General features: G+C 38.5%; 3 protein-coding genes across 7 annotated transcripts in view; 1 reads left to right on the plus strand and 2 right to left on the minus strand.

Moving 5' to 3' along the window:
• Positions 1-1220: 1220 nt before the first annotated feature.
• Positions 1221-10555, minus strand: noc4l (nucleolar complex associated 4 homolog). 2 transcript variants are annotated; one of them, XM_012960304.3, is made up of 15 exons: positions 10386-10555; positions 8542-8662; positions 7572-7678; positions 6821-6928; positions 6597-6746; positions 6097-6199; positions 4612-4646; positions 4472-4522; positions 4205-4316; positions 3698-3758; positions 3429-3539; positions 3181-3341; positions 2527-2609; positions 1904-2017; positions 1221-1369 (listed from the first exon to the last, which is right to left on the minus strand). In XM_012960304.3, exons 1-15 carry the CDS (start codon positions 10530-10532, stop codon positions 1256-1258), a joined length of 1578 nt encoding a protein of 525 aa, XP_012815758.2. In that variant the 5' UTR covers positions 10533-10555; the 3' UTR covers positions 1221-1255.
• Positions 10556-10630: 75 nt separating this feature from the next.
• On the plus strand, positions 10631-17812 carry rnf113a (ring finger protein 113A). Its single transcript, NM_001016034.2, is given in 10 exon segments — positions 10631-10739; positions 11618-11691; positions 12019-12126; positions 12368-12475; positions 13010-13119; positions 13244-13350; positions 13906-13995; positions 14173-14266; positions 14687-14793; positions 17678-17812. Coding segments are annotated over 10 exon segments (960 nt in total). The 5' UTR covers positions 10631-10648; the 3' UTR covers positions 17749-17812.
• Positions 17813-19967: 2155 nt separating this feature from the next.
• ep400 (E1A binding protein p400) overlaps positions 19968-27682 on the minus strand; it is a 59107-nt gene continuing 51392 nt past the window's right edge. For all 4 annotated transcript variants that reach the window (XM_012969290.3, XM_031892470.1, XM_031892472.1 and 1 more), the window contains 6 exons: positions 27433-27660; positions 26855-27020; positions 26424-26545; positions 24999-25181; positions 23196-23288; positions 19968-22379 (listed from right to left, as the gene is read on the minus strand). In XM_012969290.3, coding sequence (XP_012824744.2) covers positions 22098-22379; positions 23196-23288; positions 24999-25181; positions 26424-26545; positions 26855-27020; positions 27433-27660 — 1074 coding nt within the window. In that variant the 3' untranslated portion in view covers positions 19968-22097. The remainder of the gene's footprint in view (positions 22380-23195; positions 23289-24998; positions 25182-26423; positions 26546-26854; positions 27021-27432; positions 27661-27682) is intronic.

Here is a 27682-nt window from a genome sequence, read left to right on the forward strand (position 1 = left end):
AGGAAACCAGTTTGAATCATTTCCATATGCAATTTGTCAGGGACTTATGTGAGATTTACCAGGGTATAAATACTTGAAGAAACTGGTGTTGGGGTGCATCTACTGCTTTGTATACTTTTATTAACAAGAGTAATTATTCTTTAGCACAACACTTACTTGTATTTGTAGTTATAGCCAGGGTAAAATATATCTAAATATGACAATTGTGATGTAATGGATGGATCATGTCCCAACTCACTCTCTGAGTGAAGAGTGGATAGCACTTGTTAATAAAACAGTACATCTTATAAAACTAATATACATAGCAAAAGGCATACCATCGAAATTTGAAAGCATCTGGACCTCTTGGTTGGATGCTAATCCTACCTTAGATCTCCCAGGGGTGCGGCCAACCAAAGAACCTTAGGTAACACCACTTATTAGTGAAACACCAGAGTAATACTGTAAAAGTGTCAATAATGATGAACACAAACCCTCAATGGCTTACTAAAATTTGTTTGCTACAGTAACAGTATGGCAGAGATAAATATCTGAATTGTATCACATCTACAGTCTAGACTGCAAACAGTAAAAAAAATATAAATGACAATGTAAAATTTGTAAACTTTTTATCAGAATACTAACTTTACTATTAATTATTAATTGTGCGGAGATAGCATTTATCTATGGAAACACCAAGGGGCAAAGTGGAATCTTTACATCTCAAGTTTGTAAGTGTATGACAAAGAAACAAAACCAAAAACAGAAGCATAGATGCTCTCTTTCAAAGAAGACCAACTTCAGACAGCTAGTGTAAACATGAACACACTGTAGTAGATCCAGTCAGTACTGCTTTTCTTCTTTACTGAGGCAGGCCTAAAGCAGGCTTGAGTGTATCCCACAAATCCCAACACCTACAAGGCAAACCTCAGTGCAACTTTCCCTACATAGTGTCTAAAAAGGGTTTCATTGCAATTGCTCTGGCAAAGACACCCATTACCCTAGTTTGAAACATTGGTATTGAAATAAAAAAGGGTGAGGCCTGGATGTTAACCATGGGAAGCACGTCAATTCCTAGCAAATAAATTCACTATACCTAAGTTCAACTGTAAATAAAGTCTGGCATTCAGGTCTGCCATAATAAAAGTACTGTTTGAATCTATTGCAGTATGTATGATTTGCCTTTTTTTCTGAAAGCAAGACGAAGAAAAAAATCCAAAAAACAAAAAAAAAATACCAACCCATTTTGTCAATCTTTATTATGTACTAATCAAATTCAGAATGCAAAATGTTCAGCAGTAATATCAGATTTTAATCCAAGTAGGCCACGGACTGGTTCGTATTCTAAAGGAACAGACTTGAACTTCTTCTTCATCTCCTTGTCAAAGAGCTTGGGAAAAAAAAAAAAAAAGTTATCCCATGAAAATTGACTTTGTTAATATGCAGCCAAAATTTGCAAATTTTAAGCAATTTGCTAAAATTGCTGTCCTTGATTAAGTACAGAAGTAGCAGAAGCTTTAGTATAGAGTTCTAATAACTAGTAACTATACAGACAGAAATTCAAATCAATACCTGTGTGTACCTATACCACATACCTCAAGTTTCTGAGCTGCCATGTAGTAATGTTCTCTATTAATTACTAATGATCCTTATATTGTGAATTTATATTCTATATATACACAGTAAATTATGAGTCAAACCCTAAGCTCAGTAAGTAGCACAGAGCATGTGCAGTGAATCAGCAGAAGAGAAGATGGGGAGCTATGGGGGGCATCTTTAGTGGTACAGATCTTCCCTGCTAAAGGGCTGTGGTTGCCTTGGGCTGGTACAGAAGCCCACAACATGATGTACAATATTACTAATCTGCTTCTTTAGTTAGGCTTTAGTTCTCTTTTAAGGTACTGCGTCAGCTGGAGTTTCTTACCTCAGAGGAAGAAATCTCTAACAGCCCAGATATATCACTTTCTTGTGCAGAGAGTGCCCTGCTGATCACATTGGCAGCTCTCACAACATCACCATGATAGTGCTGCTGTAGAACCTGCAGAATAAAAACCAACACAAAAAATATCAGTACTAAGTGAAAAACAGGTGTTGCTGCAAAATATCCTTTAAAAACAAACATGGATATCTGCAGATACTAAATCTTCCTCAGCACATAACTGTTGTCTGTGTTTTCTTGCTTTTTAAACTCAGACTTTGCCAGTCCCAATTCATTCAGTAATAAGTCAAAGATGTGTGCCTATCTGTACCCTCTAATTAGGTGGTTAGAGTCCTTATTGCTTGCACAAAGTCAGCCATTTACCCCTGGACACACCTATGTTCCAGAACACACTGCAGTGATATCAGTTCCCTTGAAGTGTGACTGCGCTGTTTAATGGACATCAGGGGACAAGAAAATGATTGAGACTGAAGCATCTAAAAACATGGCGACAGACTTCTCAACCCTCCATGGCTACATGTGTATACTGGCAAAGGCAGGAACCTCTACAGCAGCCACTCCCATATACAGACTGGTACGCTTCAGTGACTAAAACCTGCATCACTTACCTCCAGCTCCCACAGAGAGCTTTCCAATGCTTGGCTCTTGGCTGGATCTTGCTCTTCCATGATATAAGGATCAGTTGCCAGATCTTAAATAAGAATAAAAGAGAATGCTATACCAGCTTTATGAGACTGCAAGGTACAACAATGCATTGGCTGGATGGCCCTGAATAAAGACTACCTAATAGTTATTGTTTAACAAAGAGGATAATTTGTGTGTTACTAGACTAAATACCATTTAGTTTGAAATTTGGTGTGTACTTCATACATGTTGATGGAGTGAAAGCATTAGGATAGTGTTAATATATATGAGTAACAAAAATATGATATAAAAAGGAACCTGGCCAAATGCTGGACCACAAAGAGGTCCTGAACCCAAAAGGTCTAAAAACTACTGAAACTGCAAGTATATACTAAAGTATATAAAAAATAATGCACAGGATTAAGTCTCCCCCTGCAGCAAGTAAATAACAGTACAGGCAGATATTTAATGGCAGAAGCAAAGCTACAATAAAAATCATTTAGTAATCTTTCCACAATGCAAAAAATATGGTAATTCCTAGGTTCTTCAATGCCTTGAGGACCAAATTTAAATGAAAACACAGCAAGATAACGATTTCCACTGCCTTAATACAAACCCTAGCCTGACAGAACACTCACCTCCAGTGTTGGGGCGATGAATAAGAGCACGACAAGCTGGGTGCCTGCGGATCAGGTTACAGATAAATGGGATAATCATCAGAAGCACCTGAGGAGGGGCTGTCAGGGTGAGCCGGGCCAGACGCTTTGCAAATGCAGCAACAAGGTAAATTGGTAAATGCCTTGGAGATGTGATAAGAATACAAATTAAGCAGGGGAACCTTACAGTAAGGCTTAATCCATGGAAAAGTTTAAGTCTTTGGACTTACGTGGACGACAAGAACAGGTTGGCCAGGTGGAAGAAACGAGCACGATATTTTACATGGAAAATAGAGGGCTCCAAGAGAGAGTAAAGCTTCTTGTAAAAATCTGGGTATTCTCTGATGGGGAATGAAAAAAAACCTCACATAAAGCTCAATGAACTTAATGTGCTTCAAATTGGAATACTAGTGTATGAATATCACTTACAGACCCAAAATTTAATTGAATTCTAACAAATGTTACCAGTTAGCATTAACGATAATATTTAAAAACTTACAGATTATGCTGATGAATCAAAATAAATAGCCCATTTAGGGCTAGTAGGCTGATGGCTCCACCTGGCAAAAAAATAGATAATTAATAACTGGTTTATGTTATCAAGTTAATATGGTTTACTATATTTGTTGCAAATTTTTCAAGATTTATTACATTATCCTTAGGGGCACATTTACAAAAGCACGAATGCTCAAGCGTTCATGCGAACGCTCCGAGCGTATTTTCGCAGATTTTTTCGGGCGTCCGCATGACTTTTTCGTACGGCGCACGACTTTTTCGGACGTTTGCACGAAAAAATCGGAAAGGTTTTACCGTTGTTTACAATTGTTCGGTATGAAAATTTCGTGACTTTCGGATCGCCAATACGATATTATCGTGACTAATACGATTTTTACGTAAGCATTTTCGTGATATTTGCGATCTTCCGAAATTTTCGTTTCCAATACGATTTTTCCCATTCGTGATTCGGATTCGTGGATTAGTAAATGTACCCCTTAGTGTCACTTACCAACATCATATGCAGCAGTTAGGAAGTCTATCATTAGGGTTGGTTTGCTCATATGTGGCAAGATACTTTCATGCAAGATCAAAAGCACCTTCTTGTACAGACTGACTGAAAGCTGGAATTAAACAAAACAGGAATACTTGATGCAATTTGTTGGAAATCATAGTTGTAAAGACAATGATCAAACAGGCTTTATAAGGGATGAAACCAATTGGCTCATTATAATCAAATCTGAGAGTCAGCATTGGCAAAGGTGTATACTGCACTCACTTGGTGCTTCAGGAAGCTCATCCAGACCCTTTCAAATACTCTTTTATGCTCCTAAAGAAAGAAAAAAAAAATATAATGACGTTAACAGCAATAAGAATGCCTCCAGGATGTCTCAAACATTCAATGCAATGTACAGCTACCTTTAATTTTGTCGGTTTCCAGTCTTCATGATTTGCTGCGGGGAAAAAAAAAAAAAAAAAGAATTACATACCCTTGGTACTTTAACTTATTCTTAGATTATATTTACATTTTTTAGTTCTGCCTGTATCTTCACACAATATTAAGCTGCATATGTCCTGATTCCTGCTGTTGCAAAGTAATTTTGGAAACATTCTAAAATACTCTCTAGGGCAAATGTAACAGAAAGCAGGTGGAGACAAATGTTAGCAACTCCATAAAGCCTAATGCTGATGGCTGGCAGAACATTTTGACCCCTGCTGAGCTTGGGCAAAAACAGTGGAGGCCTAGGATGTATTGATAGCTTACTTGGTAGCATTGCTGGAATTCTGGATTTTATTCCGATATGTGCACATATTACATGGACTAGTTTTTCCAGTGCTCGTTTCTTGCAACACTATAAAAATATCTCCACACTATAAAAACGTGGTTTTATGAACATAAGATTCAATCAACTCCCAGAAGTTTAATCACTAGCAGTGATGAGGAGGAAAAACCATGCATCTGGTCATTTTGAGAATAAAGAAGTATTTCTTGGGTTTTGGGGGTTATTGTTTTTAAGGGAGATTTGGCTGTGCGAGCTGTAAAATCTGTCCCTCGAAAAGGGTTGCATTTGCTCCAGTATTTCAGCTGCAGGAGTAATGGCGTTATCAATTGTCATTGCAGTTTGACGATACATGGAACGAATTTCACGGGAGTTATATGTTCAAATAACTGAAACATACTTGAGATTAATGCAACTTTAACGAGAATTGCAGTAAGGATTACAAGACAGCCATATTTCTGTGGCAATATGCTTTCATTGTATACAGAACTACAGGAGTGTTTCTGGCCTAGTAGAAAATATTAGTATCAACTCCCCATAATACATTAACTACAACTTTTCAATGGTTTTAAAGTTATTTGAAAATATAACTGCTATTAAAAGCTGTCTAAATATTGCTATTGCATACCCTGGTAATTATGACTTTTGAAACAATGTAGCAGAAGCTAGCTGATTAACTTTGTTTTAAAGGAGCAGTATACCCCCTTTTCAAGAAGATCACAATGAATAGGGCTTGTGCTGTACATACTTTTACTATTGTTTTAATCATAAAAAAAATATGTTTTCTGTTATTTCTAATTGTAGCTACTGAGAATCTGTAATGAAAGTATATTGGAAAAGTGCTAAGAATTAAATTTTCTTAAATATTTCTAGGGTTACAACACAATTACAAAGGTTAATAAAAATGATCCCCCTGTTGCTTCATCTGGTAAGCTTCTATGCATGCACTGCCAACTTTCCACTGCTGACAGTTCATTTGTGGAAGACACACACAGCTCTCCTGCAGCATCATAATCCTCTTGCAAGAAACCATGAGGCATGGCTTGAAGCACAAAGCAATTGGAAAATAGCATTGTAACAAGCAATTTACAGATGTCAGAGGAAATGTGTGAGACGTGCTTACCATTTTTGGTTACTAGGAAATTTTCCAAAGAACTCTGCTCAACTGGCATGTTAATTGAGGAAAGTAAGCAAAACACATTGGTTTGGAAAACTGGTGGTAAGACCTGAGAACAGAAAAAAAAAAAATCAGTTTTCTTAAATTAGATCAGTTGTGAGAAATCTTATGGAGACCAAAAGCAACAGCATATGGCCTTGGTCACTGCTCCTGAAACTGATAAACAACAAGCTATGAAACTGTGAAATGGCAAAATTATTGGTATAATGCCATATGCACTGCCTTAATACTAAGCTAGATCAAAATGGACCTGAGTGCCAGCAAGGTTAAGTACAATATGAAATTCAGCCAGAGATAATCTGCAGCAACTGTAGGGATTTATCTTTTCCCACACATGCTCCTAGAAAATGCATTGCAGTATCCCATATCCCAGGTCCGAAAACTGCTCCAAATCATTGAAAGCCCTAGTAATACTAAATGCAGTGCTGGCCCGCTTGTGTCAGTACCTGTTTGGTCTTTTGCTGTACTCGTGCAATGCAGTCATTAGTCGCAGTCATTGTATAGTAGCGGACATCGTCATATTCCAAGTATTCTTGGAAACGTGTGATCAACAGGGTAGAGTCTGTTTCCTCCTGCAGCAAATTATCTATAACAAACTAAAATGCACAGCAGTCAGTAATTAAAAGAAGAAATATCAGTGGCAAACTCTCCACATTGAATATCCTCTTACCTTTAACAGTTCTATAGGAAACCGGTAGCTTTCTTTCCATTCTGAATTTTCTAAAGGGAATTTTCCTTCCAGCTGGATGAACTTCATCAGTGTGCACAGGGCAAGCTCCTGTAGGAAGCACAAATGATATCTGGTTAAAAGCAGTGACCAACACTCCACTCCTCTCCTCGCCAGGTTTCTGTGAATAGCCCTACTTCCTTTTGTTAGTGAAATCAAAACAAAACACTTGCCAAATAAAAGCCCACTAGAGCACAATCAGAAAACACATTCTTCCCATGCCTTCACTTGAGAGTCTACAGAGAAAATAATTACTTGGTTCATGCCACCCCTCATCTCTCTGACCCTGTCATGATTACGCCCCCTGCTGTAAATCTTTAGTGGTGGAAATTTCTTTTACTTAGGGGCAGACTACCAGACATATGGTCAAAAATACCTTGAGGCACTAAATAAGCAAAAGCAGCTCTGAAGACCCAAACTTCTTATGTGTAAATAACTTAACACAGAAGAAGTCTTTGTCTTTCCACCAGAAGTCCGAACAGGGAAAGGGATTCTAAAACAGGATGTCAAACATGCAACCCTCCAGTTATTCCATGTTAACTCTTTTACTATCAGGTGATGAAAGGTGTACCGAACTTCACATACATTTAATATGTTTAGCCAAAACACCCTTCTTAATGAAAATCTGTAACTGTTTAAATTCTGCATTGCTAAATTCAAGAAGCCAGATTTACTCACATAAAACACAACTGACCTGGACAGAAAAAGAGCTGTGTTGCAAAAGATTCAGCAAGCAGGTCACACAGCTATTATAGCGATGTCTCATCCACATTTTGTACTTGTCTTCTGCACTGCATGTGTCTGTGGGCATGCAAAGGAAGAGGTATTTAGTTGCATTTCAAACGGCAAGAAAAAAAAAAAAAAAAAACAGCTTTTGTTAACTACAGCTCCTATAATCCAGTGATCCCCAACCAGTGGCTCGTGAGCAACATGTTGCTTACCAACCCCTTGGATGTTGCTTTCAGGGGCCTCAAAGCTGGTGATTATTTTTGAATTCCTGACTTGGGGGCAAGTTTTGGTTGCATAAAAACCAGGTGTACTACCAAACAGAACCTCGCTTAGGCTGCCAGTCCACATAGGAGCTACCAAATAGCCAATCACAGCTCTTATTTGGCACCCTCATGAACATTTTTCATGTTTATGTTGCTCCCCAACTCTTTTTACATTTGAGTGTGGCTCACAGGTGAAAATGGTTGGGGATCCCTGCTATAATCCATGGATATTATTACTTGTAGTAAAGTTATAGCTCTGGGGAGCACCACTTTGTCAGACATCCACCCCAGTGAATAAATCTGCATCAGCCCATTGGTCTTTCTAAGGCCTGCACCGCCAGCTTTTCCCAGAGATCTCTTCAGTCTCAGTCAGATTCCTAGACTTGGATATGTGTAGTATAATATTACTTCTTCCTTTAATTATACTGCTCATGTCCAGATTTAGTAGGGTAAAAGGAATCCACCAGAAGACAGGGTAAGATAGCAGCACATAGCTTTTTTTTTTTTTTTAGAGAAAACAGTTCCCAAGTGTATTAAGCTTTCCATGCCCTTTAGCCACCAAATAAGGACTTCATTTGCAAATATATGGCAAAGAGTTGGGATTTATTTCATACTTGGATTTACATTTAATTAATCTAGCACAAATCCCACTAGTTTTGAAGCGATGGTTACCTGGAAGGCTGTCATCCTCTGCAGGTAAATCTCCTATGTAAAGTTCCCTTTTTTCCAAAAAAACTTCAAATAGTTTAGAAGTTGTTCGAATAGCAGCTTGCACGACTTCTTCCTTTTTGGACTAACAAAAGCAAATGCGGGTTATTAGAGGATCAAGAGAAGAAACTGGTTTTAACAATAGCAAAAATCCAAAAATAGGAAAAAAAAGCTCCAGCAGATTAACTGCAAAACATTTATTATGGGTAGTGGTAACACGACATGTTTCGGGTTAATACCCTTTATCAAGTGTACAAAGACCATAACCATGTGATCTCATTTAAAGCCAAATTGACCTATGACCCACCAAGCACACAGCATTTCAGGAAACATTCTTAAAGTGATAGTATAATAAGTTAACAAGTTAAACATAAGTGAAGGGTCATTATATAATATACCTTGTGTAAAAAATGCTATAGTTAAATATGGTAATGTTTCATTATACATTAACATTAAAGTGATAGTGCAGCAATTAGCATAAATAATGCCACAATGTGCATAGATTTGTTTAGGTTTGTTAAAATAGCATAAAAGATAATAATTTATAAGATAATCAAAAACAAGTGCAAAGTGAATAAAGCATGGTTTTAACAATACAAACACATAGTTGTGCAAAACAGAACAACAAGGCTCAAGCTCCCTTTAGAAGACCCCTGTGTCCAGGAAGAGGCAGCAGCGGCACAGTGGACACAGAGATCATATGTGGGGGGGGGGGGGGGGGGGGGGGTTCAAATTGGAGAAGGAAAATTCTAGCTGGTGGAACAGTAATCCTGTAGAGGAGCATTGTCACATGAAGACGCTGGCAGAGTTCCGAGAAGGGAACCACTATCAAGTAAGAGATTTAACGACACATTAGCTTGCATGCAAGTATCTAGAGAATTTTTAAAGACCTCTAAGTTGCTCTCAGGAGTACATAGACTGTGATTACTATGGGGAGGAATATACAAGCTGTTACAGACCAAACAATAATCACAAGGGAACAGTTCCTGTGTGACTGATTCTATACCGTAATATAGGAGAACTGAAACTCGCAAACACATTTGTTGTTCTGTTTATGGAGGGGGTGAAAATGTGTGGTAATCGGAAAAGTGAGAGTCAGAAGGTTGCGGGGGATAAAGGGGAAAGTTAGGAAAAGTGTGAGATCAAAACAGAAGGTCCTGAATGAAAGGGCAGCGGAGGTAATAGGGAAAGCAAATGAGAAAAGACAAGAGGTTAGAAAGAATCTTTCATGGAATTGTCGTTGCTACTAGAATTTTCCTCTCCCATTACCCACAACTATGTATTCATGCCATTCTGTTTTCCCTGCACCACCCAGTGCTGATTCTGACTGCCAACAATTCGGCCTGATGTACCAGCAGTTCCACTCTTTTCAGACCTGAGCATTCAATCTTAGCTCTGCCCACCGCTGTCACGCCTTGCCCACCTGGCCCTGTCTGTAGGCTGCAGTCTTTTCTAAATAAATATTCAGACAGGATCTTTCTTGCTGATTAATAATAACATCAATTATACGTTGAGTAGGCTGGTAACCTTAGCAATCTGATATGTTACCCTCGCTAAAAGCTCTCTCTCTCTGCAAAAATGTAATTTTTCACATTTCCTTTTTTCCCTAATGGCCATCTCCCATCTGTCTTTTTCTATCACTGGTTGCCGAGCCCTGTTATAAGAACTTTAAAATACTTCCAGTCACACTGTTTAGACGTGCATACTGTCACACAAAATGTTGTGTTTCTGTTTCGTGCAAAAGATGTTCTTCTTTGTCAGGGCTGCTGTTATACTGTTTGCTAGCACACTGCAAAGCGGGCACTCACCTCCAGATGTTCCAGAATATCAAACACCGCGTTGGCATTGGTTCTACTTCCCAGTACTGCTGCGAGTTTGCTATCCAAATCGTGGCGCTCGGCATCACTTTGCTTGGCAAAGCTCGAACTCACACGTTTCGCTTTGCGCGCTGCCATCTTGCTACTGGAGCAACGCGACTTCCCCCCGGTAATGCGCCTGCGTGCGCTTTCTAAACAGGAAGTGGCCTCAGCCAATGCGCGCAATCTGGAGCTAGTCTGGCGTCACAGGAATAATGGCGGACTCTAACGCACCAGTTTGCAGTTTCGTGTTTAAAAAAAGTGCCCGAAAGTTCGCGGGACGGAAACGCAAAGAATCGGACAATGGTGAGACAAGGAGAAAGTGGGAGTGCAAATAAATGTTTATTATAATATAGTATTATAGGCATTACACGCTTACCGTGTATAAAATTCAGCAAAGTGTTGGGATGGAGTAAATGAGTTAAATGCAGAAGAGAGCGCAGATACAACTAATTGCGCAAGTGTTGTTGCTGTTAGCAACCAATAAGGTTTTTGCTTTTATTTTCAAACGTGTATATTGGCCAACTATTCGACTTTGTTCCTTACTCAAAACCACTATCTTAAAGGAGATGCAGGTGAGGGTGGCTGTATTGTTTGCTGGATATAATTACCATTAGAAATCAGTAGCATGTACCAGGGAATTAAGGTCCAAATGACAAAACAAAAATCAAACCCATCAAAGTATTTGCAAAACATTAACAACAACAAATATAATTATACATACAGCCTCATTTACTGTTCATTGGTACAGGTATGGGACCTGTTATCCAGAATGCTCAGGGCCTGGGGTTTTCCTGATAAGGGGTCTTTCTGTAATTTGGATCTCCATAACTTTAGTTTGTTAAAAATCATTTAAATATTGAATAGGATTGTTTTGTCTCCAATAAGGATTAATTATATCTTAGTTGGGAATCAAGTACAAGATACTGTTTTATTATTACAGAGAAAAAGGAAATCATTTCTAAAAATGTGAATTATTTGATTAAAATGGAGACTATAGGAGATCCGTAATTTGGAACTTTCTGGATACAGGTTTCCGGATAAGGGATCCCATACCTTTATGTCACTGGGCTCACATGCATTTGGTGTCTTAAATTTATCGAATTTCAGAATAGTACTTAGATGCATCTGTTGTATAAGTGTGTTGTACTATTCTGATCAGTCCTTTACTGATTTGTTTGCAGAGAGCAGCGAGGAAGAGAAAGGTCCAGTGATAAGGAGGATAAAGAAGGATGTGGTTAATCCCATGATTCAGAAGGTTAGAGTCACAGGTATTCACTATGTCACCCTGAGGCCCCAGGAGCATTAAGGAGCTTTATAAAATTTTCTGCCAGTTAATCTTTCAGAGTGGGCAGCAACACTTCTCCCAGATATTTCCTGTAGACCTCTCTGTTTAGAGATATAGATACCACATCATCTTCTCCTGGCAGCTAATGGCTGAATGGAAGCACAACACATGCCATAACCCTCTCCAGCCTGTCACCCTGTGTGCAGGACAGACGTTAACATGCCACAGAAGGGATGTGTGTAGTGTTTGTCCTCTTGAGCTTTCTGGTAGTTGTATTTACCTCTGTGTGTGATTTAGAGCAGGCAGCAACCAAAGGACTGTGAAGATTACAAAGCAAGCAGCAGTGAAGATGAGGACAAAACAGCGAAGTCTATCACTGTGTCTTATAAATCTACCCGATCTGCGGTAAGAGACTCTTTTGGAATTGGCTTATTCTTAGCACAGGCTTTATGTCATAAATGTTAAAATCTTTGAAACCCATCATCAGTTAGTTCTTTGTGATATTTTATTCAGTTTGTGAATCAGCCTATGCTGTCTGTCTTGTTTCAATATAAATGATGCATTGAAAAAAAATCTGTATTTATAGAATGACATGTCTAAGACACCCCCCATTTCTTACTATGTATGCATTCTTTGTTTCTTGCAGAAACCAGTAGGGCCAGATGACATGGGAGCCACAGCTACATATGAACTAGACACTGAAAAAGACAAGGATGCTCAGGCAATTTTTGAGAGGAGCCAGAAAGTACAGGAAGTGAGTATTTAGTATGTGATGCAGTGGATTATATATTCACCTTAAACTATGAGAGAACCACTAAAGCAGAGAACCCCAACCTTTCTTACTCATGAGCCACAATCAAATGTAAAAAGACTTGGAGAGCAACACAAGTGCCATAAAAGTTTGTGGAGGTGCCAAATAAGATAGGTAGCCTCTATGCACACCATCAGCTTACGAGGCTTTATTTGTTAGCAAATCTTGTTTTTATTCAACCTAAACTTGCCACCAAGTCAAGAATTCAAAAATGAGCACCTGCTTTGGGGGCAGTGAGAGCAACATCCAAGGGGTTGGTGAGCAACATGTTGCCCCCGAGCCAATGGTTGGGGATCACTAAGGAATGCAATAAGTGTTAGTAAAGCATGCAGTGTTCTGCATGACTTACATGCAGTTTCTTTAAAAATTCTGTGCTTTTTTTCTCTTCACTTTACTTTCTTTAATATTGTAATACTCTCCTTTTCATAGATGACACTCTGTTTAGTTCCCACTATTTATTTTGCTTTAATCTGACAGGAGTTGAAGGGGAAGGAAGATGACAAGATCTATCGAGGAATCCACAACTACCAGAAGTTTGTGAAACCCAAAGATACCTCTATGGGCAATGCATCCTCTGGCATGGTTAGGTACGTGTACCCCTCCCACTTTCCATTCTGTTTTAATTTAGAAACATTTCACTTTTCAATCAACTGGGTGATTAAATCCTAATAGTTTAGTCTGCATTGATAACTTTAACTTTTATCATTTTAGGAAAGGACCAATACGTGCCCCAGAGCACCTCAGAGCCACAGTACGTTGGGATTACCAGCCAGATATTTGCAAAGATTACAAGGAGACTGGGTTCTGTGGGTTTGGAGGTCAGTTGCTGGATTGTGTTGTACCCCTTTCCATTAAATGTCTGTTGTTCCTTTGGCCCTTTTTGCCCATATTTTATTCTCTCTTCCCTTACTATTATTTATTATGTAACACTGCAAGTTTTACTCACAGCTAGTTTCACTTATACTGGGCCTAATTTAAGTACACAAGTATGAGCAATTACCCATAGCAGCAGTCAGTTTTTTACTTTTATTTTCTAACTTGTGGACTGATTAATCTTATAGCTGGCTTCTGTTAGCAAAGGAACAGTTTAGCTTCCACTCATATTTGCAACCTTCTGTTTCTGCACCCAAAGTCACTGTGTTGATGAAACCCTTGAGTATGCATTTCTGTGCTGAAATCCACTCGCAGTGGCTCCGGGTACAGACACATATCTGAGTGGATGCCCACAGATCAGCTAAATTTCGGCTAGTGCATATCCTGAGAATCAGCCCTAGAAGGCATTAGCCTGGGAATTCATATCCGTCACATTCTATTGTACATTTTAAGTTGAAACCTTCTGCATTTGATGAACATGTGCATGTTTTATCATTCAGACAGCTGCAAGTTTCTCCACGACCGCTCTGACTATAAGCATGGATGGCAGCTGGAGCGGGAGCTTGAAGAAGGACGTTATGGAGCAAATGGTACAGTATAAAACATGCAGTTGCATACAATGGGATAAACTGATGTAGCGCTGATCACAACATTTCCAAAGGGCTAGTTCCTGCTAATCACAGGGCAATTATAAATCCTTATTTAATGCACAATTGTAAATTTCCTGTTCCCAGCATTCTAACAACTGATTGGATATTGCTTTTCAGATGAGGAAAATTATGAGGTGAGCAGTGATGAAGAGGACTTTCCTTTTAAGTGCTTCATTTGCAGAGATTCCTTTAAGAATCCGATTATAACCAAGTGAGTGCTAAAGCTGTTAATACAGGTTTGACTGACTTGTTTGTCTAGGGGTTATAAATAATACCAGTAACAATAATTATTATTGCAAGTTTTGTTGTAGATTTAATACAAAATGTTTTTTATTGCTGTATTCTGTAAACGGGGTACAGCACAGATGGTAAATACACTACAGGTAAACGGAGACTTAATACTGTGTTTTGGGCATAGGGTGGCACATTGGATGAATGTAAAATACTGTTAATTCTGATGTACAAGCTACATAATACACTACTTTCTGTGACATAATCAGCATTTTGTGTTTCTGTGTTTGAACAGTTACAGTTTAATTAATATATATGCCCATTTGTGTTAATTCCCAAATGCCTTTTCTATTTATTGTTAAATAACTATACATTTTTTTATGCATTCCCTTTCTTTTAGGTGTAAACACTATTTCTGTGAGAAATGTGCACTTGAGCACTACCGTAAATCCAAACGTTGCTATGTATGCAACACACAAACCAATGGTGTTTTTAACCCAGCTAAAGGTAAGTTTTGGAGTGATATGATGGGTTGGTTGTGCTCACAATGCATCACATTGTCTTTCATTTCTACACGGTTTAAGGAAAAAAGGAAAGTTCTCTATTGCTATACAGTTATTTGTATTCCAATCAGCAAGTTCATTAGATCATTGCATGTCACTTTCATTGGGTCTTTTTGTAAGTAGGATATGTTTTTTTTCTATATTTCATATACAGGCATGGGACCTGTAATCTAGAATGCCGAGGACCTGGGGTTTTCCAGATCCAGTCTTTAAATTAGATCTCTGTACTATGAGAGATGGCCTTCCCATAATATGGAGCTTTCTAGATAGTAAACAGATCCTATACCTGTACTGTTCTAATCTAATTTTTTCACTGTAATGCAATGTTTAGCACGTGTTAGAAGGGAGGATTTGTTGCAGTCATATGAAAAAGTTTGGGAACCTCTCTCAGCCTGCATAATAATTTACTCCACTTTCAACAAAAAAGCGGTGGCATGTCTTTCATTTCCCAGGAACATCTGAGTACTGGGGTGTTTTCTGAACAAAGATTTTTAGTGAAGCAGTATTTAGTTGTATGAAATTAAATCAAATGTGAAGAACTGGCTGTGCAAAAATTTGAATGCATGTAACTGCTCAATACCAATTACTGGCAACACCAAACAGGTCGATTAGCTCATTAAGCCTTGAACTTCATAATCAGGTGTGTCCAATCATGAGAAAAGGTATTTAAGGTGGCCAGTTGTAAGTTATGCTTCTGTTTGACAACATGGGACAGCATGGGATCTTTAAAGCAACTCTCAAAAGATCTAAAAACTAAGATTGTTCAGTATCATGGTTTAGGGGAAGGCTACAAAAATCTCATAGGTTTAAACTGTCAGTTTCAACTGTAAGGAATGTAATCAGGAAATGAAAGGCCACAGGCACAGTTGCTGTAAAACCCAGGTCTGGCAGGCCAAGAAAAATACAGGAGCGGCACATGCGGAGGATTGTGAGAATGATTACAGACATCCCAAAGATCACCTCCAAAGACCTGCAAGAACATCTTGCTGCAGATGGTGTATCTGTACATCGTTGTACAATTCAGCACAAACTTAAAAAAATTAAGAGGGGTCCCCAAACTTTTTCATATTACTGTATACTCTCTATTAAAGGAGAAGGAAAGTAAAAACTAAGTAAGCTTTATCAGAAAGGTCTATGTAAATACAGCCATAAGCACTCACAGAAACGCTGCACTGACTTCTCTGTCAAAGGATTTGTTGTGTCTGTTTTCCTCTGCCAGAGACACGCAGCTCTCTCCTTTCTCCTGCTCCCCCCTCCCTCAAGAATGCTAAGAACTCACTCCCCCCTTAGGAATGTGGATCTGAGCCAATCAGCAGGAAGCTTCCTCATAGTCTTACTTAACTGCACATGTACACCGGTCTTGGTGCAGGAGCGAGGCATTATGGGAACTTTCTTTACACAGCTCAGTGTTTTTTTTCTTCCTGTTTGGCTTCTGATCATCTGAACAGGTGAAATATGGGGAGACTTAAGGGCACTATTGAGAGAACTGAAGGTATGCCTGCAGCTTGAGATTAACTCTTTATTAGCCTTTCCTTCTCCTTTAAATATTTTTCATTCTGTTTTGGGGAATGAGCTGATGGATAACTTTCTATGGGTTAAAATTCTCTATTTGCTTTTTATCTGAGATTACAATGGTCCTGTTAAAGGAACAGTAACACCAAAAAATGAAAGTGTATAAAAATAATTAATATACAATGTACTATTGCCCTCCACTGGTAAAAGTTGTGTGTTTGCTTCATAAACACTACTACAGTTGTGTGTTGTGTAGCCATGGGGGCAGCCATTTAAATTGAAAAAAGGAGAAAAGGCACAGGTTACTAAGCAGATAACAGATAAGTAGCATAGATTCCCGTTGTATTCTACAAAGTTTATCTGTTATCTTCTTATGTAACCTGTGCCTTTTCTCCTTTTTTTCAATTTAAATGGCTGCCTCCATGGCTACACAACAGCTATTTCTATTAACTACAGTAGTCTTTCTGAAGCAAACACACAACTTTTACCAGTGCAGGGCAACAGTACATTATATTTTAATTATTTTAAAACATTTTTATTGTTTAGTGTTACTGTTCCTTTAATGGCTCAAAAATCAGATCTGACAGCTCACATAGAACTCACATCTTGCAAATTGCATTAAAGTCTTAGCGCCATAGTTGCAGAATATCGTATCTATAGTGCAAGTGAAAATTAGCCCATTTACAGTTAGAATACGCACTGTGATTTCAAGGCAAGTCAATTCAAGTTATCGGTGCCCCTGCAAGTCCACACATATGATTTATATGTAAGCTATTGGAAAAGCTGCAATGGTATACAAAACACAGATGTTAAAGGAACAATAACACCAAAAAAGGAAAGTGTTTTAAAGTAATTAAAATATAATGTACAGTTGCCCTGCACTGGTAAAACTGGTAAGTTTGCAACAGAAACGCTACTATAGTTTATATAAATGAGCTGCTATGTCAACACGGGGGCAGCCATTGAAGCTGGGAAAAAGGAGAAAAGGCACAGGCACTTAGCAGATAACAGATAAGCTTTGTAGAATATAATGGGGTTTTATCTGTTATCTGCTAAGTAACCTGTGCCTTTTCTTCTGTAAATGGCTGCCCCCGTGGCTACACAGAAGCTTTATTTATATAAACTATAGTAGTCTTTCTAAGGAAAACACACCAGTTGTACCAGTACAGGGCAGCATTACATTATATAGTAATTACTTTTATACACTTTCATTTTTTGGTGTTACTGTCCCTTTAAGGCAGTTTGAGACAAAAAGCAGTGTCTGATTGCTTCCTTCCTTCTTGTGTCTCTTAATCTGGTTTTCCTTTCCTTTATAGAGCTGATTGCAAAGCTAGAAAAGCACAAAGCAGAGGAAGGAGGGTCAGACTCTTCAGAAGAACCGCTGTAAATTAGAGATCTTTTGTGTACATAAATCATTGTTTTTGTAATGAAATAAATGGTGGGGGAAAAATCAAATTTCATTGCAGACTTGATGCTGTTTAACAGCTTATTTATGTTATTTTATTATTACTGATGGAGTCATGAGAACCTGTCAGTGATACCTATCCACTTACTGTACATTAGAATTGCATCACAAAGATGAAGATGCATCAGCAATTTGTGTGTGTATTCTGGTCTGTAAAGTATCACTGATAAGGCAGCTTCACCTATGGTTAAACGGTAATTAAGGAAAGGCTACATTTTACATGTAGATGAAATGAAAAACAAGTAACTCATACAGGGCTGCATTACAATGCAGGGCCTAGTGAAGAAATTATTTTTTGAGCTGCAGAATAAAAAGAATCATAGGGGCATATTTAGCAAGTGGTGAAGGATAGTTCACTACAGTTTACTGGTGCAGTTGGCAAATGGCTCCTAGAGCTGCCTTATCTTCTTTCTCTGTAGTGATTGCCAACAATGAAAATACACATCTTAAACTGCTTCCAACCTGGCTTTTAACCTTACATGCTCAGCTTTGGTGATTGCTTCCAAGAGAAGATCAAGTTTTGCAATATGGTGCCCATTAACCTTGCTGTGCTTCTCTTCTTTTTGGGAACAGGTAGGGTAAATGGGACTGTTTTGAGAGGGAGGCCAATTTAGCGGTCTTAATTTATCTACATAGTGGTTTTGTTCTCATTTAATCCCTTCTACATTGTGATGATCACATTTTTAATTCACGTGTATAGCATAACAGAAGAGACTAATTCAAGAAAGTAGTACAAAATGAGCTATTTGCAGCATAGCGTCTTTATCACACAGAATGTTGCTTTTATGTATCATTCCCATTATTTTACATTTTAAAGTAAATAATCTAATTTAATCTAATAATCTAAGTGTCTAATCGCTCCCTTTAATATAATAATGCAGTAGGTCATTGCCAGTGGCTTACTGTGTAGAGAAGAAAAGGAACCTTTACCCCTGAAACATGGCAGGTCTCTAAATAATTATACTTTTCTAGTAGGATTTTCTTTTTTGATAATCCCATACAGAACCACTTCTAGAGCATGCATACATGCTAGGTAACACCAGCCAATGATTGGACAGAGCTGTGTCCATCTCTCAGATGGCTTCCTGTTATAGTAAGAATCTGCATTTCTTCCTGTTGTGTGATCAGTGAGTGACACATAGAACATCACTAAATAGTGGGTTAAGGTTAAAGATGTAAAAGGGCAATATTTACTTATACCTTTTATTTATACCTTTGTGCAGAAAGTATAGCTAATCTTTGTTAGAGCCTTTAGTAATTGTGTATCATTGTTTCATACAATGCATAACTACAGCAGGGAAAATCAGAATTGAACATGTCAAGGTTTTTCTCAGTTAATAATATATTAGGCTATAGGCATGAAAACTAGGCATGAAATTTACACCAGATAGCGCTAACAACCCAACTAATACGAACATACAAAGAAATCTAAACAAATAAGTTAAAGTTATTAATAAATTAAGTTACTACTGCTCAAGTGCAGTTACCCCTAGCAACTAATAAGATGTTTGCTTTTAAACAGGTGACCAGTAAATTTTAATGGGTTGCTGCTTCAGGGCAAACTTAGTGACTTTAATTAAATAACCTGTTGGGTAGCTGATCTACAGTATTTTCATGTACAGCAAAACGTGTGGCTCAGTTTACACTATTTATTCATTAAATGTCAATGGTTTTGATTCCAGCTTCATTGATGTATATTGTATATCAAGCGCTGCTTTAAATGAATAAGGCTAATAAATTTCGGAAATCCACCATTCTGTTTAGACATTTAGAACCAACTCATTTTTGTTGAAACAAAGTCTGATATTGGCTTCTTTTAACAGGCAATGTACTGAACCAGGTGCAAGTGCTATGTAAGCTTAGGAGTGCAAAATGATATTTTAACACCTAATCAAATAAGCCATTAACCACAGGCTCTGGAGCCCCTTCTTGTCACAGCTATGAGGAGTAAGGAAAAGGGCACATCAAATGGACCCTCATATCCCACCCCTCTTGTATCCAGCATGCTATTCATAGTTCTTACCATATGTAGAGCTATAAGAGGTGGTTTTCATATGGTTAAGGCACAGTTTTGACCCCCTTTGAATGCAATCACCTATCCTTAGAAAATGTCATTAGAAGAAAGATCCAGTGAGTCTATATTAAAAAAAAAAAGTATCCTTTATTACACTGGCAATGTGTAACGCACAACTCACTATGGTTCTACAACACGTACAAATGTGTCTTCACAAACTATGTACATGTTGAACACAGTATGGTTCAAAAGCACCGACCTTCATCCTTCTCTCAGCCACAGACACACAACAAATGTACGTATATGTGTCTCTAGCAGGTCAAGGGCAGGGGTCATATTTTAAATTATACAGATGTATATTTATATATATTTATATGTAACAAAAACATTTAAATTGGCAAACGGAAAACGACAGTTATGAGGACAAGTGACAAAGCATTACAGACACCCATGCATAAGCAATTACACATTTAAATGCAGGTTACATGAGAACAATTTGTTCCAAGATGTACAACATATTTCCATCTACTTCATTTCTACTAATTCAACTTAATCAACTCTTTTACTAAAGTGACATGGCCATGATTTGGGTACAGATTGCAGCCTCCCAACACTGTAAAAAACCAATGATGTGGTTGTCAGTTCTTCAGACAAGTGGATCTAATAGCCCAGTAAGGCTAAGATATTGCAGTGTTTCATACATGGACATCATGTACTACGTATGACATTGCGCATCCACACTCTTAAAGGGAGAGTCAGGGGGTGCTGGGAATTGCATATCTGTAGGGCCACAGATTGCACATAACTGATGTTACCTCTATTTTTACTTTAAAAGTAAAACTTGGAAACAAAAGGGCTCAGAAGTTATAGTTATGCTACAGATAGCTGAAACAGTTTTGTGGTAACGATGCTTACTAGATTTGTTCAGGGTCTTTTCAGATTGTATAATATGTAAAACACATGAAATTGATTTTGCTTACTATTTCAATATACTGAAATAATACTGAAGGGCTAAATTTATAAAGTAGATTTTCCCTGTTGTATTCATCACTACAGGTCAGAATTACTGCACATTTTTTAAGGGTTAAATTGCTTCCTAAATGTCCTCATAGTTTATGGGAGGGAAGTACAAAGTGTAAAAAGTGCAAAATGTTATAAAATCACTACATCAAAAGCTCGAAATGTAATAATCTGTACACAAGAACTAAAAGAACATAAAATCTTCATTGGCCAGGATGCTACGGCTTACTCCCAGCCTGCTCTTTATTGTACCAGTTAGAGCTGTCAGTACCTAGAATGGTCACAGAACATGGACAAATGAAAGCCTCTTTTTTTTCAGTTGATATGGCCTTCTTCTTTAATCACAAATAGCTGCTCAGTATGAAATGTTGGAGACCGCAAATGTGGAAAATAAACTTTACATCTTAAAAAAAACACACACTGAGATGGCTGTACCAAATGAACATCTCCTATATATATTATATATATATATTACCAGAGACAGGTATCCAAAAGGTATAGGGTCTAAAAGTGTTACACACTTGCAAGCAATATAAATAGTTTATATTATGCAAATACTGGAAAGAGCAGCATAGAACTATCTGCAACACTGCCTTGATATGTGACCAGTGTATAAGTATACAGTCCAAAGGCTCTAACTGGGGGTGTAGGACCTTCATGTACCCAATGTTGTTACTGCATTTGTAAAATTCCACTTATATTTCCTTTTTTTCTGACACAAACTATATTATTTGATCAATGGAAAGTGCATGTTCTTATATGTGCAGTACTATCATTTTACACAATACAAGGGAATACATTCCCATCTGCACAGCTGTGACCCTACCATAACATATAGCAGTAGTCTAAAAGGGGAAGATTATTATGCCCCAGGAACAACAGACATTTGATGAATACATATTTTTGACACACTAAAAGATGCTTTTCCACAATGATCTTGGCCTCCAGGTTTTTTGTACTGGAATCAAACCAGAGCTGATGGATTAAAAATAAAAACAGTTGAGTCCCAATGCAATGTTCAAAACATGCATATTTGTATGTATTCCATTTATCAGGCCTGTGTAAATTCAGCCCAGACACATGCTTGGAAGGCCAGTTTTTATGAGCTTGAAAGAGAAATTCTCCAAAATTTGCAGTTGCCCCCGGGCTCTCGTCTAATTATGCTTAATGGAAAATATTTTCTGTCATTGGTTTTTGTGAAACTCTCACAGAGCCATAATCCTTGGGGCTGAGACATTCAGCTGGGCTTTGTGGGAGCATTTATCCTGACAGTTGGAGTTCGTACTTGCAGCTTGGCCTGCTGGGCTTGTGTATCATTGGCACCTAGTGCTGGGGTTGTGCTCTGGTTCACGGAAGCCTGGATCTGTTGTGCACCTGCTGAGGACACCACCTGTTGCTGCTGCTGGACCATCTTTTGTTGCACTACTTGGGCTGCTGCTGAACCTGCAGGCAATACTTGCACTTGCTGCTGCTGCCCTGCTGCTGTTGCCTGGCTTAGCGTCACAGTTTGAGGCTGAACCTGTAACAGAGTTAGTGTCCTCCACTTATTTGCATTTTTAAAGAAATATGGCAGTTGTGTATAATTCTAACTAACTATATATACTTAAAATCTGCTCTAAGTCACTTAGTTAAATCACATTCAATGCAGCCAGTCTTAATAAGCTTTTGCTCACCACTTCATAATGTTGGTCCAGGTGCCTTGCCCCGCACCCTTCGCTCAGGGGGAATTTCCCCTCTCCACTAGCAATTGAAAAATCACAGTCAAAGTTTTTCCATTGCCTCTAACCATGTTGATCCAATGGTACGGGTGCAGCACCCCAGACCCATAGCGAGGGGAGACCCAGCAGTCACGAGCACAGTTGTCATGTCTTTTACCATGTAGTGTTGAAAGACACGAAACGTATCAGGGTTGATGTGAAATAAAACTTTGTTTCTTAACCACTTCCATTGATGTGGAGTGTGCACTCATCTGAGAATTTGTGCTTGTGACAGTTGTGTATAATTATAAAGGATAGAAGTGGAAGAAGATACACAAGGGGGAAGAGAAAGAAATGGAGGGGCTATTACACAGGTGAAGCATCGCTATAAACTACAGCCTAACATCGAAAGTGAAGTATTCACATAGTAGTGCTAGGGAAATCAGGTGACTTAGTAGGATACTCAGATACTTGCCCCTTACAGCACTAACCCTGCATACAGTAGTCAAGTGCTGTACTCTGCATCTTACACCAGCCACAAAGGCTAATGAACAGTTATGAAGCAAGAGTAACAACTCAGCTCTAAAGTATTTATGGAAAATGAAAATCCAGAATGCAGGTCACAGTCAAAAACTGACCTGTTGGGAAGATGGTACCATCTGCGGGATATTTGCCACTGCTGCCTGCGTCACTGCTGCCTGCTGCTGAACCACCTGAGGAAGCTTTGCAACCTTATACAAAATAAACAGAGTGGATAAATCCAAAAATGCACAACAACTGAATGTATGAGCAATACAGTGTAGATACACGTTGTGGTGCCGTTGGGAATGCACATCAGAAACACACTTTCCTAAGGTAAAATAAATCAGAGCAAGAAAACATGGTAGCTGTACCACTGCACTAAGGGCAATTGTAATTGGAGATAAAAGCAGTATTTATCACTTTCTGTTGTTTGGCTCTAACTCTAAAGCTGGCCATACACACACTGATTTAATCCTATAAAACACCGTTTCATACAATTTTAGGACCGTGTGAGGTCTGAAAGTTATTGTCCCGATAATTTTTTGCGCCATGGCGATCGGTCGCTTAGTCATTCAGACAGGTTAAAAAATTTCAGTCGGATAACAATAAAATCCGCACATGTATTGTGTATCTGACAATAACCTTGGGGGATTGGAATCTGTCAACTATTTCATGTTCAGAACATTCTCTGATTTGTTATTTTTGGGGCTTTATCCTACAATTTCAGTCAGAATGTTAGTTTTAGATCGTTTCATGTAAACATGCGACCAATATCTGAATGTTTGTTGAAAGAAGATCAAAATCTGAACGTGTATGGCCACCTTTAAAGAAACAGTAACACCACAAAACCTCCTCCGTATAAACGGAAACAAATCCCATACAACAATATGCCAATATTTAGTGCAAAGCCTTCCAGAAAAGTAGGATTTTTTTAGCAGCAAAGAGAGGAGCAACTTCATATTAATCTTCTTGGTTTTGGAATGAGGTGTTGGCCCAGACTTTTACCCATATAGTTTATTATACATTGTTTTCAGGCATTTTAATGAAAGTTTCCATTTCTATTTTTAACTACAATTCAACAGCATGTTTTAATTAAAGAGAGGAATCAGTATTAGGAGAATCCAGAGCAACTGGTATTGTTGTTTAAAGGATATAGAACGGTATAGGCCAATTTGTTAAGCAACCCCCCAGTAATTTAAGGCACTTACCATACAGCCCGAGCTATAATGCTAAACGCACCATGTTGCCATATTCTTCTCTCTGCCAGGGATCCCACTGTGGCTGCTGTGCCTGTGCACATCCACAGCAGAGTGAAGACCCTAACTTTAAGGGTGAAGACACACAGAGCTACTACGGCAGGGTATTTTCTGATGTTTAGTAGCTGTGACAAGAAGCTGCTACTAAGTAGCTCTATGTTTTTTTTACCTTTCACACTATGGCCAACACATACCCAGCACCAGAGAAGATCCAAGAACAGGAAGAAGATTGTGAATTGCTTATGAATTGGTGCTCATAGAGAAGAACCCTGCATCAGTACGCTCAACAGGATCACTGTCCCGTGGTCTCAGGTAAGCAATTATTATTATTTTACCTTTCTTATGATTATGGCTTTCCTTCTCCTTTAAAACCCAATCCTTCCTTTAGCATCTCTCAGAACAGTGATACCTTGAGGTGCCAGAAAATTGTATCAATTCCCCAAAGCATGACATCTCACCACCATGCCGGGCTGGTAAGGGGCAAGGCATTGGACAAAGAGAGTGAAGTACTACTGTAAAGAGTCCTTCCAGAGTCCACTGGAATATAGATCTGAGCTGAACAGAATAGAACCTGAGCAAGACCAATTTTGATTGCCAAGCTCTTGGTAACTGTCTATAACAACTATGTTACTGACAGCATGTAACCATAATGAATGCCTGTACCTGAATCTGCCCCTGCACCTGCTGGGCCCCTGGTGACTTTTGGGCCTGGTTGATAGGGGCAGCAAGGAACTGAGTTTTAATGGCTGGCTGGGCGGTATATGTCATTTTCTGCTGCTGTTGCTGCCCCTGTTGCTGTGGCTGCTGTTGCTGCTGGGTTTGTACGGCTACTTGCGGTGCTGTAATCTGTATAAAGATAAACACTAATGAGATTTAAATCAACACTAGATACCACAAAATCATTTATTTCTTTTACCAAGTCTGTCATTTTACTTAATACCAAATCCTACAATGACATTTTGGTGTCTGTAGTATTTATTTTTTTAACTTGGTAACAAAAAAATCTTTAGAAAAGTGTAAAAGAAAACTGCTGTGCTGGTGCTTTATGGCAAACACCAACCATGTATACCAATGTTATTTGCAGCTCTTCATCTGGTGGGGCAGGTTTAGTGCAGTCTCACTTACTGACTGGCTGCCCATTATAGCAGCTCATATTTATATGAATAAGCATAAAAAAATATAATTTCAGATAAAATTAATCTATATCTTTCTTAGAAATAAGACACATTTTTATTTAACTGCAAAAGAGTAAACATGAACTGTGAAAAATAACTAATTTATAGTGATGAGTCAATGCCCTATATTTTTGCACATGGAATGTTTCTTGCACCCTAAGCTGCAGCTCTTTTTGCTCATAGGAAAGAGAAAACTTAGCTGCACCTCTCTCTAAATGCTGTGTCTAGCAGGGCTGCATACAGAGGGCATCCCTGGGAATACTCCCTAGTTTGTGTGTCACTCCCTTTCTGGGAAACACCTGCATTTGGTTAGTTAGGCAGCAATTTATGTATATATATATATATATATATATATATATATATATAATACACCAATAAGTCCGCCCTCCCTTTAATTAATCCTTTAAGCAAAATGAGCGGGTGCTACATAGGGTTGTACCTTGTATATTTCTCCAAAAGTTATATGCACTCCAGCGTAGATCAATCAGCTTTGAGTGGGGTTTGACATCGTGAACAAGGTTCTAGACCCGGACCGAAATATTGATGTTTGAGCTATGATGTAAGTTATTAATAAAGCTGATTGATCTACGCTGGAGTGCACATAACTTTTAGAGAAATATATATACATATATATATAAATATGCTTTATTGAAGTTCCAGATCTACACGTTTTGATCCACAGGGGATCGTCGTGGATCGAAACGCGTAGATCTGGAACTTCAATAAAGCATACAGTATTTGTATGGACTTTATGCCGTGAGTGCCGTTTATGTGGTTAAGATGGAGTGTTGATGTGCACCCGGCGCTTGATCATAATTATTGGTGAGTGCCGATACTTGGATTCTATATTTATAACCGTAATATTAATTTGAAATATGTGGCTTCATTATTAGAAGAGATGTGGTCATGCTACCTTTGGTTGCTGCACTGCAGCTTGTCCTGTAGCTGCCTGGGATTGTAGAGCTTTTTGCTGTTGTTGCTTTAGCTTTAGAAGCTGCTGGACATTCAGAGGCTGAGCGACCACTGCCTGCCCACCTATTGTAAAGACGCACAAAAAAATGCAGTTATATGAATACTGTCCTCTTGCTGATATACAATATAACCCCATTTATTGAAACTCTTACCCTATGGGGCACATATTTTCGCAAAAAATACGAAAAAGTCGCAAAATGTTCGTTTTCCAATCCGAATTTTTCTCATTCGGATTCGTGGATTAGTAAATCAGCCCCTTAGTGTCATTACAGATATTTGTGTGTGGTGTGCATTTTGGTCATACACACATGTATATTTATCCCACATTGCCACAAAACAGTTATAATATGTGCAAAAAGATTGTTTCCATACCTGCAGCTTTTTGATTTTGCCCAATAGCAACACTGATTCCAGCTACTGTAACCGGAAGGGTGGTGACTCCAGCAGATGACACTACAGCAGATACCACAGGAGGCTTTGCCAGAGTGACCTGTGCTGTTTGCCCTGGCTGGGCCTGTATTTGCCCTTGAGCCTGAAGCTGGCAGAAGGCATTAAATTAATACACAGCTTTTTGGTATAGAGGAAACTAAGAGAAAGATTTAGAACACAGAAATGCAGAGTATGATCAAATCACACAGTTCAAGTTAATATTCTTCTGTTATTTTCTTCTAATATTTTATCTAGTGTAAGCAGTATCAATATTTTATACATTTGAGCAATTCCAAAAGCTCTCTCACTCCTGTCAAAGCCTAAATATTGTGATGTATTGACTAAATATCTGTCTCTAGCTTTCAGTATCTAGCAGAGGCACACAGATTCACAATGCACAATGCTGGTGTCATTTTCAAATGCAGTCAATTTTAATGGAAACATCTACTCTATGTTCACAGCATAGGTATATAAATAAATACCATAAATATAAATATATAAATTGTACCATAAAAACTTACCAGACGAGCCACTTGCAGGTTTGCAACAGTGGCCCCTGTTAGTACAGCTCCAGCTCTTGGTGCACTGACTGCGGCAAGCTGCTGAGTTTGCTGCTGTGCTTGTGTCTGCTGTGGCTGCTGTTGCCCCTGGACAGGTGCTGCTGGAGCTGACTGGGACTGCTGAGCTGTTGCTTGAGTTGTTTGCTGAGGGAGCTGCATCTTCTGTTTTTGCAGCTTAAGCAGCTGTTCCTGCAGTATAACATTGTAAAAA

The sequence above is a fragment of the Xenopus tropicalis genome, chromosome 1, assembly GCF_000004195.4.
Source record: "Xenopus tropicalis strain Nigerian chromosome 1, UCB_Xtro_10.0, whole genome shotgun sequence".
Lineage (NCBI taxonomy): Eukaryota > Metazoa > Chordata > Amphibia > Anura > Pipidae > Xenopus > Xenopus tropicalis.